The 16,809-nt window shown below is 43.9% G+C and overlaps 1 protein-coding gene across 2 annotated transcripts in view; it reads left to right on the plus strand.

The window, feature by feature from the left end:
- Positions 1-16,809, plus strand: part of VPS41 (VPS41 subunit of HOPS complex) — a 397,695-nt gene that overhangs the window by 21,739 nt on the left and 359,147 nt on the right. Inside the window, exon 2 of one of the 2 annotated variants that reach the window (XM_073549966.1) lies at positions 11,814-11,852. The exons of the other annotated variant lie outside the window; for it this stretch is intronic. Coding sequence (XP_073406067.1) covers positions 11,814-11,852 — 39 coding nt within the window. The remainder of the gene's footprint in view (positions 1-11,813; positions 11,853-16,809) is intronic. 2 annotated transcript variants of the gene reach the window in all.

The following is a 16,809-nucleotide window of genomic DNA, read 5'->3' on the forward strand; positions in this document are numbered from 1 at the left end:
ATGGGGCCATGTATCGTGAGATTTTGAGTGCAAACCTCCTTCCATCAGCAAGGGCATTGAAGATGAAACGTGGCTGGGTCTTTCAACATGACAATGATCCAAAGCACACCGCCAGGGCAACGAAGGAGTGGCTTCGTAAGAAGCATTTCAAGGTCCTGGAGTGGCCTAGCCAGTCTCCAGATCTCAACCCTATAGAAAACCTTTGGAGGGAGTTGAAAGTCCGTGTTGCCAAGCGAAAAGCCAAAAACATCACAGCTCTAGAGGAGATCTGCATGGAGGAATGGGCCAACATACCAACAACAGTGTGTGGCAACCTTGTGAAGACTTACATTAAACGTTTGACCTCTGTCATTGCCAACAAAGGATATATCACAGAGTATTGAGATTAAATTTTGTTTCTGACCAAATACTTATTTTCCACCATAATATGCAAATAAAATGAAAAAAAAACAGACAATGTGATTTTCTGGATTTTTTTTTCTCAGTTTGTCTCCCATAGTTGAGGTCTACCTATGATGTAAATTACAGACGCCTCTCATCTTTTTAAGTGGTGGAACTTGCACTATTGCTGACTGACTAAATACTTTTTTTCCCCACTGTATATATATATATATATATATATATATATATATATATACAGTATATATATATATATATATATATATATATATATATATATATATATACAGTGCCTACAAGTAGTATTCAACCCCCTGCAGATTTAGCAGGTTTACACATTCGGAATTAACTTGGCATTGTGACATTTGGACTGTAGATCAGCCTGGAAGTGTGAAATGCACTGCAGCAAAAAAGAATGTTATTTCTTTGTTTAATTTTTTTTTAAATTGTGAAAAGTTTATTCAGAGGGTCATTTATTATTCAACCCCTCAAACCACCAGAATTCTGTTTTGTTCCCCTAAAGTATTAAGAAGTATTTCAGGCACAAAGAACAATGAGCTTCACATGTTTGGATTAATTATCTCTTTTTCCAGGCTTTTCTGACTATTTAAGACCCTCCCCAAACTTGTGAACAGCACTCATACATGGTCAACATGAGAAAGACAAAGGAGCATTCCAAGGCCATCAGAGACAAGATCGTGGAGGGTCACAAGGCTGGCAAGGGGTACAAAACCCTTTCCAAGGAGTTGGGCCTACCTGTCTCCACTGTTGGGAGCATCATCCGGAAGTGGAAGGCTTATGGAACTACTGTTAGCCTTCCACGGCCTGGACCGCCTTTGAAAGTTTCCTCCCGTGCCGAGGCCAGGCTTGTCCGAAGAGTCAAGGCTAACCCAAGGACAACAAGGAAGGAGCTCCGGAAAGATCTCATGGCAGTGGGGACATTGGTTTCAGCCAATACCATAAGTACCGTACTCCACCGCAATGGTCTCCGTTCCAGACGAGCCCGTAAGGTACCTTTACTTTCAAAGCGTCATGTCATGGCTCGTCTACAGTTTGCTCATGATCACTTGGAGGACTCTGAGACAGACTGGTTCAAGGTTCTCTGGTCTGATGAGACCAAGATCGAGATCTTTGGTGCCAACCACACACGTGACGTTTGGAGACTGGATGGCACTGCATACGACCCCAAGAATACCATCCCTACAGTCAAGCATGGTGGTGGCAGCATCATGCTGTGGGGCTGTTTCTCAGCCAAGGGGCCTGGCCATCTGGTCCGCATCCATGGAAAGATGGATAGCACGGCCTACCTGGAGATTTTGGCCAAGAACCTCCTCTCCTCCATCAAGGATCTTAAGATGGGTCGTCATTTCATCTTCCAACAAGACAACGACCCAAAGCACACAACCAAGGCCTGGTTCAAGAGGCAAAAAATCAAGGTGTTGGAGTGGCCTAGTCAGTCTCCTGGCCTTAACCCAATTGAAAACTTGTGGAAGGAGCTCAAGATTAAAGTCCACATGAGACACCCAAAGAACCTAGATAACTTGGAGAAGATCTGCATGGAGGAGTGGGCCAAGATAACTCCAGAGACCTGTGCCGGCCTGATCAGGTCTTATAAAAGACGATTATTAGCTGTAATTGCAAACAAGGGTTATTCCACAAAATATTAAACCTAGGGGTTGAATAATAATTGACCCACACTTTTATGTTTAAAATTTATTACAATTTAACTGAGCAACATAACTTTTTGGTTTGTAAGATTTATGCACCTGTTAATAAATCCTGCTCTTGTGTGAAGTTTGAAGGCTCTAACTTATTTGCATCTTATCAAACCTGCTAAATCTGCAGGGGGTTGAATACTACTTGTAGGCACTGTGTATATATATATATATATATATATATATATATATATACACTCACTGGCCACTTTATTAGGTACACCTGTCCAACTGTGTGTTAAGACTTAATTTCTAATCAGCCAATCACATGGCGGCAACTCAGTGCATTTAGGCATGTAGACATGGTCAAGACAATCTCCTGCAGTTCAAACCGAGCATCAGTATGGGGAAGAAAGGTGATTTGAGTGCCTTTGAACGTGGCAAGATTGTTGGTGCCAGAAGGGCTGGTCTGAGTATTTCAGAAACTGCTGATCTACTGGGATTTTCACGCACAACCATCTCTAGGGTTTACAGAGAATGGTCCGAAAAAGAAAAAAAATCCAGTGAGCGGCAGTTCTGTGGCCGGAAATGCCTTGTTGATGCCAGAGGTCAGAGGAGAATGGGCATACTGGTTCGATCTGATAGAAAGGCAACAGTGACTCAAATTGCCACCCGTTACAACCAAGGTAGGCAGAAGAGCATCTCTGAACGCACAGTGCGTCGAACTTTGAGGCAGATGGGCTACAGCAGCAGAAGACCACACTGGGTACCACTCCTCTCAGCTAAGAACAGGCATCTGATGGCTACTTTCAGCAGGATAATGCGCCATGTCATAAAGCTCGAATCATCTCAGATTGGTTTCTTGAACATGACAATGAGTTCACTGTACTCAAATGGCCTCCTCAGTCACCAGATCTCAATCCAATAGAGCATCTTTGGGATGTGGTGGAACGGGAGATTCGCATCAGGGATGTGCAGCCGACAAATCTGCGCCAACTGTGTGATGCCATCATGTCAATATGGTCCAAAATCTCCGAGGAATGCTTCCAGCACCTTGTTGAATCTCTGCCACGAAGAATTGAGGCAGTTCTGAAGGCAAAAGGGGGTCCAACCCGTTACTAGCATGGTGTACCTAATAAAGTGGCCAGTGAGTGTGTGTATATATATATATATATATATATATATATAGTGTGTGCATATATATATATATATATATATATATATATATACATATATATATAGTGTGTGTGCATATATATATATATACATATACATATATATATACACTGTGTGTGTATGTATGTGCGTGTGTGTATATATACTCTGTGTGTGTGTGTGTGTGTGTGTGTATATATATATATATATATGTGTGTGTATATATATAGTGTGTGTGTGTGTGTATATATATATATGTAATCGATATTACATAGTGTATTACATATTTACAATTTATTACAGTTTTGTGTCCTAAAGTTGTGTTCCAATAAATATATATTATGTTCTATCTAAATGTCTTGATTTTTGTATCATAAAAATTATTAAATGTCTGATGTTCACATTGTCCTACTATAAATTTTTCACTTAAATATAAGCAATATATGTTGGAGTCGGAATCGTGGAGTCGGTGGAAGGGAAATTGAGGAGTTCGAGTCGCAAGTTTGGCTTACCGACTCCACAGCCCTGTTGTAAATCACTGCCTTTCTGACAATGTGCAGGAAGCTATTTGTTCTCCTATCCACCCAGCTCCATCACTAAGGGTCCCGTTTCACATAGCGATGCACCAGCGATCCCGACAATGACACAACCTGGTAAGGGTCGCTCGTGCGTCGCTAGTAAGCTGCCAAACAGGCAGATCTCTTCAACGACGCAGCAACGATCCGGCGATTCGTATAACGACCTCGTTGGTCATTGGTACCTGTCACACAGCAGCGATTCTGACGATATCCCGCCTGTGTCCCTGAGTTCTGCGCCGCTCACGAGGTCGCCCGTCGGTGTCATACAGTGATGCGCACTGGTCAGTGGGACACCAGTGATCAAAAAATGGCCCAGGACATTCGAGCACGATCAGCGACATCGCAGCGGGGGCCTGGTCGCCACTACGTGTCACATGTAGCGAGATCGCAGGCGAGGTCGCTGTTGTGTCACAAAATCGGTGACGCTTCAGCGATCTCGCTAACTAAATCGCTATGTGAGACGGGGTCTTAACACTATGCATCCTGAGGAAGGCAGTGGTGACGTAGGACACAGCCAGCTGCCAGATTTGTAGAGCGGTAACAGACATCATTCCCCGTCGCCACCCCGTCTGGCGGTATAGTAACATGTTTATTGGGATGAATAGTCTGGAGAAAGCAGCACCCCCATGACTACTGACCCACTAAGTAGCATATTGCCAGCGAGTTATAAAATTGATTTTAGGTATTTGACGAAATCAACGAGACAATAAAATGGGTTTGTTAGGAAGGGTATAAAAGTAGAGGCTTCAAGGTCCTGTTATTTTTTGTTCATACACTCTACATTTTGTTTATTAATAAAAATATACTATTAACACGTTTATTTGTTAAAGCATTCTTACTCCGCAGCATTCTTTTCATACGGTCTTAAACAATTACAAACCATTGTGTGTGAGTCATAGTATGTATGTATGTATATTTATACACTGGTCAAAAAAAATAAATGGAACACTTAAACAACAAAATATAACTCCAAGTGAATCAAACTTCTGTGAAATCAAACTGTCCACTTAGGAAGCAACTAATTGACAATCAATTTCTCATGCTGTTGTGCAAATGGAATAGACAACAGATAAACATTTTTGGCAATTATCAAGACACACTCAATAAAGGAGTGGTTCTGCAGGTGGGGACCACAGACCACATCTCAGTACCAATGGTTGTGCTTTCACACTCGTGCTAGTACAACACACAAGTGGCTCAGGTAGTGCAGCTCATCCAGGATGCCACATCAATGCGAGTTGTGGCAAGGTTTGCTGTGTCTGTCAGCGTAGTGTCCAGAGGCGCTACCAGAAGACAGGCCAGTACACCAGGAGACGTGGAGGGGGCCGTAATAGGGCAACAACCCAGCAGCAGGACCGCTACCTCCACCTTTGTGCAAGGAGGAGCACTGCCAGAGACCTGCAAAATGACCTCCAGCATGCCACAAATGTGCATGTGTCTGCACAAACGGTTAGAAACAGACTCCATGAGGATGGTCTGAGGGCCCGATGTCCACAGATGGGGGTTGTGCCCACAGCCCAACACCATGCAGGACTCTTGGCATTTGCCACAGAACACCAGAATTGGCAAATTCGCCACTGGCACCCTGTGCTCTTCACAGATGAAATCAGGTTCACACTGAGCACATGTGACACACGTGACAGAGTCTGGAGATGCCGTGGAGAGCGATCTGCTGCCTGCAACATCCTTCAGCATGACCGGTTTGGCAGTGGATTAGTAATGGTGTGGGGTGGCATTTCTTTGGAGGGCCGCACAACCCTCCATGTGCTTGCCAGTGGTAACCTGACTGCCATTAGGTACCGAGATGAGATCCTCAGACTATATGCGAGACCATATGCTGGTGCGGTTGGCCCTGGTTCCTCCTAATGCAGGACAATGCCAGACCTCATGTGGCTGGAGTGTGTCAGCAGTTCCTGCAAGATGAAGGCATTGAAGCTATGGACTGGCCCACCCGTTCCCCAGACCTGAATCCGATTAAGCACATTTGGGACATCATGTCTCCTTCCATCCATCAAAGTCACGTTGCACCACAGACTGTCCAGGAGTTGGCAGATGCTTTAGTCCAGGTCTGGGAGGAGATCCCTCAGGAGACCATCCGCCGCATCATCAGGAGCATGCCGAGGCATTATAGGGAGGTCATACAGGCACGTGGAGGCCAAACACAATACTGAGCATCATTGTGACTTGTTTTATGGACAATACATTCCACTTTAATTTTGTGTGTGACTCCATTGGTTAATAAATTTGATTTCCACTGATGATTTTTGTGTGATTTTGTTGTCGGCACATTCAACTTTGTACAGAACAAAGGATTCAATGAGAATATTGCATTCATTCAGATCTAGGATGTGTTGCCGGAAGCGGTTGGTCGCGGTTATTTTGGCTAAAGGTTGAGCAACCAAGTATTAGGCTGAGGGTGCCAATACTTTTGTATGGCCCATTTTTGGAGTTTTGTGTGAAGTGATCAATGTTTTGCTTTTTGCTTCATTCTCTTTTGTGTTTTTTCATTTAAGACAAATTAAATGAAGATAATAATACCAAAGAATTTGTGTTTGCAATCATTTTCAGGAAGAAACTGAGTATTTGACAGAATTGCAGGGGTGTTAATACTTTTGGCCACAACTGTATATATATATACACACACACACTTTGGTGACACTAGAGAGGAGCTAGCTACTCTTCCCATTTTCTTTGTATGAGTCATATTTGTTTGTTGTGTACTCTGGATACACTTGGATTTGTTGGTAGCATACCTCGGTATTGTATATGTTAGCGTCTAGGTCAGTAGCTAGCCTCCTTTTTCTTCATCACGGCACATTCATAGCCTTTGTTTTCTCAATAGGTAGGTCAAGAACTGCTTACACTCTGTCAGCATCTCGGTGTAACATTTTATTGCTCTTGATCACTATAAATAGCTTAAGTAAATCTTCATTTTGCTGACCTCCTGAAGAAGGCTCCACATCAGCAAATTTTCTTTCAATGGATTCATGAAGAATTACTGGTCACTTTGCTCTTATAGTTTTATTATTTCAGAAAATATGTCAGCCATTATGTGCAAAACACTTCTATAACTTTTGTGTAGTAACCTTTATTGTCCAGAGGTAAATCTGACGGTTGTGGTCCGGTGACTGGGTTTATGGAACAAGCATTTGTGCTGGGTTTATTACAATAATGGTAACTTTTAAAGATTAAAAAAAAGAATCCACATATTACTGTTATTGCATATTCCAGTTGCATTTACCATGTAGCATTTATATTCCCCATCCGGACATTTATTATGCAGGACTGTCATTTCCATTTGTGAATAATAATAATTTCTGTCATATTCAATAGATTTGAAATAATAAAATGAAGATATTTATTATATCGCCTTTACACCGTGTGCAGAATTATTAGGCAAGTTGTGTTTGAGAAGATTCTTTATATTATTGAATAACAACTATGTTCTCAATCAACCCAAAAGACTCATAGTTATCAAAGTTTAATATTTTTGGAAGTTGGAGTGGGGTTTTTTAGATTTGGCTATCTTAGGAGGATATCTGTTTGTGCAGGTAACTATTACTGTGCAGATTTATTAGGCAACTTAATAAAAACCAAATATATACCCATCTCACTTGTTTATTTTCACCAGGTAAACCAGTAGAGCAACACAACATTTAGAAATAAATATTTCTGACATTCAAAAACAAAACAAAAAAAATTAGTGACCTATATAGCCACCTTTCTTTACGATGACACTCAAAAGCCTTCCATCCATAGATTCTGTCAGTTGCTTGATCTGTTTACGATCAACATTGTGTGCCGCAGCCACCACAGCCTCCCTGACACTGTTCCGAGAGGTGTACTGTTTTCCCTCCCTGTAGATCTCACATTTTATGAGGGACCACAGGTTCTCTATGGGGTTCAGATCAGGTGAACAAAGGGGCCATGTCATTATTTTTTCTTCTTTTAGACCTTTACTGGGCAGCCACGCTGTGGAGTATTTGGATACATGTGATGGAGTATTGTCCTGCATGAAAATCATGTTTTTCTTGAATGATACAGATTTCTTCCTGTACCAGTGCTTGAAGAAGGTGTCTTCCAGAAACTGGCAGTAGGTCTGGGAGTTGAGCTTCACTCTATCCTCAACCCGAAAAGGTTCCACAAGTTCATCTTTGATGATACCAGCCCATACCAGTACCCCTCCTCCACCTTGCTGGCATCTGAGTCGGAGTGGAGCTCTCTGCCCTTTACTGATCCAGCCTTGGGCCCATCCATCTGGCCCATCAAGAGTCGCTCTCATTTCATCAGTCCATAAAACCTTAGAAAAATCAGTCTTTACATATTTCTTGGCCCAGTCTTGACGTTTTATCTTATGTTTCCTGTTGAAAGGTGGTCGTTTTTCAGCCTTCCTTAGCTTGGCCATGTCCCTGAGGCTAGTTTCACACTTGCTTTTTTTTGCAGCGCGTTTTTCCCGCAAAAAAACGCATTGAAAAAACGCATACATAAGCATACAACTGCTGCGTTTTTTTCAAGCATTTTTATGAGCATGCATGAAAAAAACGCAGCGTTTTTATGCGTTTGTATGCGTTTTTAGCGCGTTTTTACCGCGTTTGCGTTTTTTTCCAACATTTTTAGGTGGCCCCTCACACTACCCAAACCATGACTTTACTAACCCTAACCCTGACCCTAACCCTGACCCTAACCCTAACCCTGACCCTAACCCTTAACCAAATCATACTTAACCCTAACCCAAACCCTAAACCCTAACTAACCCTAACCCTAACCCTGACCCTAACCCTGACCCTGACCCTAACCCTGACCCTAACCCTTAACAAAACCATACTTAACCCTAACCCTGACCCTAACCCTAACCCTGACCCTAACCCTTAACCAAACCATACTTAACCCTAATCCTGACCCTAACCCTGACCCTAACCCTAACCCTGACCCTAACCCTTAACAAAACCATACTCAACCCTAATCCTGACCCTAACCCTGACCCTAACCCTAACCCTGACCCTAACCCTTAACAAAACCATACTTAACCCTAATCCTGACCCTAACCATGACCCTAATCCTTAACAAAACCATACTTAACCCTAACCCTGACCCAAACCCCAACCCTAACCCTGACCCTGACCATAACCCTAACCCTAAACCCCCTTAACTAACCCTAACTCTAACCCAAACCCCTAAATTCCATGGTTTAAAAAAAACAACGCATACATGAGCATGCCAGTGCGCACATATGCGCATCCATAGGCTATAATGGCCATTTTTAGCGCAAAACGTGCGCATATGTGCGCATGCGCTTTTTTGCAGGGCCAAAAAATGCAACATGCTGCGTCTGGAAAATCCCAACGCACACCCCAAAAAAACGCAGCGCATGAAAATCGCATACATGCGCTTACCAGCGCGCAGGTATGCGCACCCATGTTAAATATAGGGGAAAAAACGCATGCGCAGGTGTGCGTTTTTTTCCAGCGCTAAAAAACGCAAATGTGAAACCAGCCTGAGTATGGTTTTTTATCAACACGCTTCTTGCGACCCTGTTGTCTATTTGCCATGAAACGCTTGATTGTTCAGTGATCACACTTCAAAAGTTTGGCAATTTCAAGACTGCTGCATCCTTCTGCAAGACATCTCACAATTTTTGACTTTTCAGGGTCCGTCAAATCTCTCTTCTGACCCATTTTGCCAAAGGAAAGGAAGTTGCCTAATAATTAAGCACACCTTATATAGGTTTTTGATATCATTAGACCATACCCCTCCTCATTACAGAGATGCAAATCACCTGATTTTCATAATTGGCAGTTGGCTTTCAAGCCTATACAGCTTGGAGTAGGACAACATGTATAAAAAGGATGATGTGATTAAAAGACTCATTTGCCTAATAATTCTGCACCCAGTGTATAAAACATAAATATTGCGTTCCATGGTCGGTGTTCAATTTGAGTGATATGAATGTAATATTGCATTTCTCCTGCGGCAGCTGTTATGTGGAATTACTGCTAATCGTGTGTATTAATCGCTGTCATAAATATTACCTGACTTCTCTGGGTCCTACATTTGAAACTTTACACTATTAGGAGAAGTTTGGCCCAGACAACTTTTCCCCCCCAATTCATTCTGTTGATTTGTCATTGTCATTTGGCTTGTCGTTGGCCCTCTCCATTAGGCCTCATTCAGATGTCCGTTTTTGTCCAATATCCCGAATGAAAAGTACAAGTCTATGGATGGCATTAGCATACAGCCTGTATTTAACATTGCCTCAGATAGGAGAAAGTTTGTAATTTATTTATCCATCTGTGACTATCACTGATCCAAAACACTGGTGACACTGATGCCATTTTTCATTTACGTTTTTAAACAGACATGTGACTGAGACCCTAAAGTGTGTGTAGGTTACCGAATATGCTGAGGCACAGCTTTCGGCGCTTTCCTAGGCTTCATAAGCTTTGACACAGCAGCACAACCATACAAGTGCCTGTGCCTGGTACTTCAGCTCGGTCCCATTCAAGGCTGTCAGTATTTAAATTTGGAAAATGTCTTCAAAATTGGTCTTTTCACCTGAGCAGTGTACGGCATAAAGTATCACTGCAAGATTTATTTTGGTATAATTCAAGCACTGTGCCCACCATCATTCATTAGAACCAAGTGGCAGTGGTGCCAAGACAAAACAAGCTCCTTAAGGGCCTGTCACACTAAGCGATTTCGCTAGCAATATCGCTATAACGTCACTGGTTTTTGTGACGTTATAGCGATATTGCTAGCTGGTGCATCGCTAAGTTGTCGCTAGTGAGCTGCCGCACAGGCAGATCTCGCCAGCGACATCGCAGGGGTCGGGGGTTGCTACTTACCTGTCAGACGTGGCGATCCTGATGTCCTCCCGCCCGCGTCCACGCGTCGCTCGTCGGCGCCACAGGAAGCCCAGCAGGAAGCTGACGACGAGAAATGATCCAGGACGTTCTCACGCAATCAACGATAATCAGCAGGGGAGCGGTCAGAGGTAAGTATCAGACATAGCGATATTGCTAGCAATATTGCTGCTACGTCACAAAACAAGTGACGTTATAGCGATATTGCTAGCGATATCGCTTAGTGTGACAGGCCCTTTACCCTACACCATACAGTACCCGCCAAAAGTTCCGACACACCTGCTCCTACAATGGCTTTCCTTGTTGTTATTGGAATGTGCACACTGTAGATTCGAACTGAGGGCAGCAAAACCACAAAGTGACACATGAATACAAGGAAAACGTGAAACTATGGATGATATGTTAACCCATAGATTTGTCTAAGATCCCCCCCCCCCTTTTTTACACATTCTTGGCATTCTCTGAAACAGCTTTATCAGGTATCCACAAGGAACTCCTTCTAATGAACAGTCTTGCCACTCCCAAGAGCTCATTTGTGGAATTACCTGCCTTCAGAAAGTGTTTGTGACCACCATTTGTGTCCATATAGCGCTGAACCTTCTTCCACAACTATTGTAAGCCAGAATATGGCAAGAATCACTCAACAGTCCATCATTACTTCTTAAAGTAATATTTCTTCAGATATTCTAAGGGTATGTACACACGTTGCGGATTTTGATACGGCTCTTGATGCGGATCAGCAGCGGTTTTGGACGCGTGAAATTGCATCAAATCCGCAGTGTAGTGCACAGTCTCTCTCTCTATTTGTTCATCTCTCCATACAAGCCGCAAGAAGTCTGCATCAATTCCGCATGAAATCCACAAGCATTTTGGCCTGCGTTCTCCGCAGAAAATTCTGCAGGCTAATCTGCAACATGTGCACATACCCTGAAGGTTTCATTTACATTTTTAATTGAAAAATTTCTTTCAGAGGATTAATCAATTTATGCTTAGTATTATCATTACAAATGAAGAAAAATGTCTTTTGTTGAAAGGCAGAAAGGTTTACATACTTTGGGATTTTTAAATGTGTGATAGTAACCATTAAAATATTACAATACAACAAAAAAAAAAACTTGCTGGTCTTCTACTAAAGTACTTTTTTTTTTCAACTTCAATCTCCATAGGACACGATGTCTCATGAGGAATCCACGGAAGAATCTGATGTGAGTCATTATAAATTTCAGTGTGTAATTCCATTTTAAAGGGAGCCTGTTAGCAGGATTATGCATAGTAACCTACAGACAGTGTCAGGTTGACGCCGTTAGGCTGGGTTTGCATTGCGTTAGGGCATCCGTTTAACGGATCCGTTAAACGGATGCGCTAACGCTAATGTCACTTTTGTGCACTTTAGCGCCATAGCGCTAACGGTATGCGTTAACGCATGGTAGCGCTACGGTACCAAGCGCTACCATGCTTTAGCTCATACCATCCTATGCACAGCGAACGGGTCCGTTCGCTGTGCGTTATTGTCAATGCACCCAAAAATGCTGCAAGCAGCGTTCGAGGGTGCGTTAGGAAATAACGCATACTTGCTAACGCATGCCAATTTCGGCATACTTTAGTATGCGTTATTTGCATTGCGGTCAATGGGTGCGCTAACGTATCTGTTAGATAGCGTTAACGGCGCTATCTAGCGCAATGTGAACCCAGCCTTAGACTGAATAAAATGATACCTTGGTTGATGAAATCCATCTTAGGGTGTGTGCACACGTTGCGGTTTTTGCTGCGGATCCGGTCCCGCGGATCCGCAGCAGTTTCCATGCGGTTTACAGTACCATGTAAACATATGGAAAACCAAATCTGCTGTGCACATGCTGCAGAAAATTCCGCGCAGATTTGCTGTGGTTTATTTTCCGCAGCATGTTACTTCTTTTTTGCGGAACCGCAGCTGCAGTCTTTGTTCCGGGATATACATCTCTCCCTCTCTCTCCCACAATCCGCACTGCAAAAGCCGCAGACAAATCCGCAACATGTGCACACACCCTTATGGTTATTCTTTAATCTTTATTTTCAGTTTTGTGTTAATGATATGCCCGTGCCCTAAGGCGAGGCTGGGGTATGTGGTGCTCTGATTAGATATTCATAATGCAGACTGCTGACGGGTCACTCACCCCTCACTGACCTGCCCCCTAGTTTGCATAATGAATACCTCCACATATGGAATAAGAAAAAACTCCAGCCGTGGCACCTGCTCTGCAGCAAAATCTCATGTTTTATGTGCCAATAATACGTTTTATTCAAGTTATTCAGCTAGAAGAAAGAAAAAAAAAATAATTTGAAATTGGCTTCCGCCGCGCCTGTGCAGTAGCAGCTATCGGTGTAGCGGTGATTTGATAGCTGCTACTGCGCATGCGCTGGCGGCACCATCTTACTGGAGAAGAAAAAAAAATTCCTCCTCCAAGATGGCGCATGTGCAGCAGCAGTACTGAGAGATAGCTGAGAGCTGCTACTGCGCGTGCGCGGGCGGCACCTTCTTGGAGGAGGATTTTTTTTCTTCTCCAGTAAGATGGTGCCGCCATCGCATGCGCCGTAGCAGCTATCGGACCACAGCTAGACACTTATAGCAGCTACTGCGCAGGTGCGGCGGGCGCCATTTTCAAATTGACTTTTATCTTTCCTCTAGCTGAATAACTTGAATAAAATGTATTATTGGCACACAAAACATGCGATTTTGCTGCAGAGTAGGTGCTTGCAGAAAGTATTTTTTTTGTTAACGTATGTACTGATATTTATTAATGTAAATCAAGAGCACCACATACCCCAGCCTCGCCTTAGGACATGAGAATTAACATAAAACTGAAAATAAAGATTAAAGAACAACCACAAGATGGATTTAATCACCCAATGCATAATTTTAATCTGTATAGCAGCGCTGACCTGACATCGTGTGTAGGTTACTGTGCACAATCCTTCTGACAGGATTCCCTTTAAAGCGAACCTGTCAGCAGTTTTGGCCTATATATGATGCGGTCACTGCCTTTCAGGGCTTATCTACAGCATTCTATAATGCTGTATGCATCTCATTCAACTCCTGCATTGATCCTGCATGTATTCACTATATTATATGCCAGCAAGCAGCCTCTAATGGTATCCATCTCTGCTTGCTGTCTGCGGTCTGTCATCTGCCGCTTTACCATCTATCAACACATCTTAATGTGCCTGCTAAATCATTGGTATTATTCATTTGTTGTATTGTACTCAATGCTCACTGTTGTATATCCATGACTGGGGTCACTCTAGATATTATCTGGTGGAAGGTGCTATAGCATATAGATGTAGCCATGCCCAATGTCTTTGATCATCTAATCACTCGCTGGTGTGCTGGCCCCATCTGCCAAATTATCCCAATCCAGCTCCCACAATCCGTCTCTCCTGACCCTGTAGTGTGGGTTATATGTTTAGAAACATTCTAAGGGGTGCACACGCGTGGGGTTGCACGCATCCCATAAGCAAAGCATCACGGAAGCTAAGCATCAAGAAAAAGCAGTTATTCCATGGCAGTTAGTCAGGGCAGGAGACAGGTAGCCCAAACTTTGCTCTCCCTTTTAGCCATATGCTTTATTTCTATCCTCCTGTGTTCCCTTGCCATCCACATTCACTGCCCCATCCCCCTCCATCATGACTCATACACATCAGCCCCTCTATACTTCCCTCTCCCATGTACAGCTTCCATGCACGTCTCCCCTTCTTGAAAAAACTCAATCCATCTTTCCCAAACACATCGCCCAAAACAATTTCTTACAATTCAAATAACTACTTGCTGTTTATCTTCCCACTTCTGCTGATCACAAGGGACATCTCCCCCAACCATGGTCCACCATCCCCCAACCTCAACCCCTACCCCACCTCACATCGAAACCTTACTAACCTTATTAATATTAGTTGCACTCCTTCATTTCCTTCTTTTAATTGTGCCCTCTGGAATCCACAGTCTGTATGTAACAAACTTCCTTTCCTACAAATTACTTTCTGAACAACGCTCTCCATCTGTTGGCCTTCATGGAAACCTGGATTCAGGATTCTGACACTGTCTCCCCTGCTGCCATTTCCCATGGTGGCTTACAATTCTTCCATTCCCCAAGACCCACAAACAGAAATGGTGGTGGAGTCGGCATACTCCTGTCCCCACAATGCACTTTCCAGGACATCCCCCCCCCCCCCCCCCCAATTGCATCACTCTCATTCCCTTCTTTTGAGGTCCACACCATCAGGCTCTTCCGTCCCCTCTCCCTCAGAGCAACAGTCATATACCGGCCCCCAGGCTCACCCACACACTTCCTTTACCATTTCTCTTCCTGCCTGCCGCACTTCAAGTCCTCAGAACGCCCAACCCTTATCCTGCGAAATTTCAACATCCCCATTAACAGCCCCACTTCCACATCTGCATCCCAGCTTTTATCACTATCCACTTCTCTCGGCCTCTCACCCTTTGCAACCTCTGAAACACACAAAGACAGTAACACCCTTGACCTGGTCTTTGTCCGGCTCTGTTCAATTTCCTACCTAGATAACTCACCGCTTCCACTCTCTGACTACAACATTGTCTCCTTCATGCTCACAAATCCTCGCCCACCCCAGCACACTCCTACCTACCACACATTCAGAAATCTACAAGCCATTAACCCTCATACACTTTCAGACTCCCTACACTCATCATTGTCCCCAATCTTCTCTTTTTTTCTGTCCTGATCTGGCTGTACATCATTACAACAACACTCTTAGAAGCACCCTTGACCAAGTAGCTTCCCCCCCACCCCTAGAACCACCAAGCACAGAGTAAAACATCCCTGGCTCACATCACAATCCCGATTTCTCCAGCGATGCTCTAGGTGTGCTGAACGCTTATGGAGGAAAACTCGCACACCAGAAGACTTCTTCCACTTCAAATTTATGTTAAGAACCTATTACTCTGCCTTTCACCTCGCCAAACAGACATACTTCACTACCCTGATCTCCTCACTATCTAACAATCCCAAGAAACTTTTTGACACTTTTCACTCCCTCCTCAGGCCGAAAGCACAAGCCCCTATCACAGACATTTGTGCTGACGACCTGGCCTTCCACTTCATGGAGAAAATAGATAATATCTGTCAGGAAATCTGTTCCCAGCCCCCAGGGGTGTGACTCCCATCCCATCCTGCATTTCCCCTGGCTCACTCTCGGCATTCAATCTCATCACAGACGAAGTCTCCAGATTCCTCTCTTCTCGTCTGACTACATGCACTTCCGACCCCATTCCCTCACATCTCCTCCAGTCTCTCTCCAGTCGTCACAACTCACCTAACTACAATCTTTAATTCCTCCCTCTCTGGCATTTTCCCCTCCTCCTTCAAACACTCTATCATTACTCCATTTCTAAAGAAACTCGCTCTCGACCCATGCTGCACAAACAACTACAGACCAGTCTCTAATCTCCCCTTCATCTCTAAACTCTTGGAGCGCCTGGTCTACTCCCACCTTACCCGTTAGCTTTCCACTCACTCCCTCCTAGACCCTTCACAGTCCGGCTTCCGCCCCCTACATTCGACAGAAACTGCACTCATCAAAGTGACCAGCGACCTTCTAACAGCAAAATGTAACGGTGACCACTCTCTGCTCATTCTTCTCGATCTTTTTGCAGCTTTCGACACTGTTGACCACCACCTGCTTTCTAGGCTCCAGTCACTAGGCATTAAGGACGCTGCTCTCTCCTGGTTCTTTTCCTATCTTTATGACCGCTCCTTCAGTATTCTGTTCGCTGGCTCGACTTCATCTCCTCTTCCTCTCGCTGTCGGGGTACCTCAGGGCTCAGTCCTTGGCCCCCTTCTCTTCTCTCTCTACACGGCCCCAGTTGAACAGACCATCAGCAGACTTGGCTTTCAGTACCATTTTTATGCTGATGACACACAACTATACACGTCATCCCCTGACCTTACCCCTGCTGTACTACAGAACGCCAGTGACTGTCCGCAGTCTCCAACATCATGTCTGCTCTCTATCTGAAGTTCAAACTTTCCAAAACTGAACAACTTCTGCTCCCGCCGTCTACTAACCTCTCTAAATCTGACATTTTTCTCTCGGTGGATGGCACTATAATAACATCCCGGCAGCAGGCGCGCTGTCTGGGTGTTATGTTTGACA

This window comes from Dendrobates tinctorius, unplaced genomic scaffold, assembly GCF_039654945.1.
Source record: "Dendrobates tinctorius isolate UK_male_01 unplaced genomic scaffold, ASM3965494v1 ptg000162l, whole genome shotgun sequence".
NCBI lineage: Eukaryota > Metazoa > Chordata > Amphibia > Anura > Dendrobatidae > Dendrobates > Dendrobates tinctorius.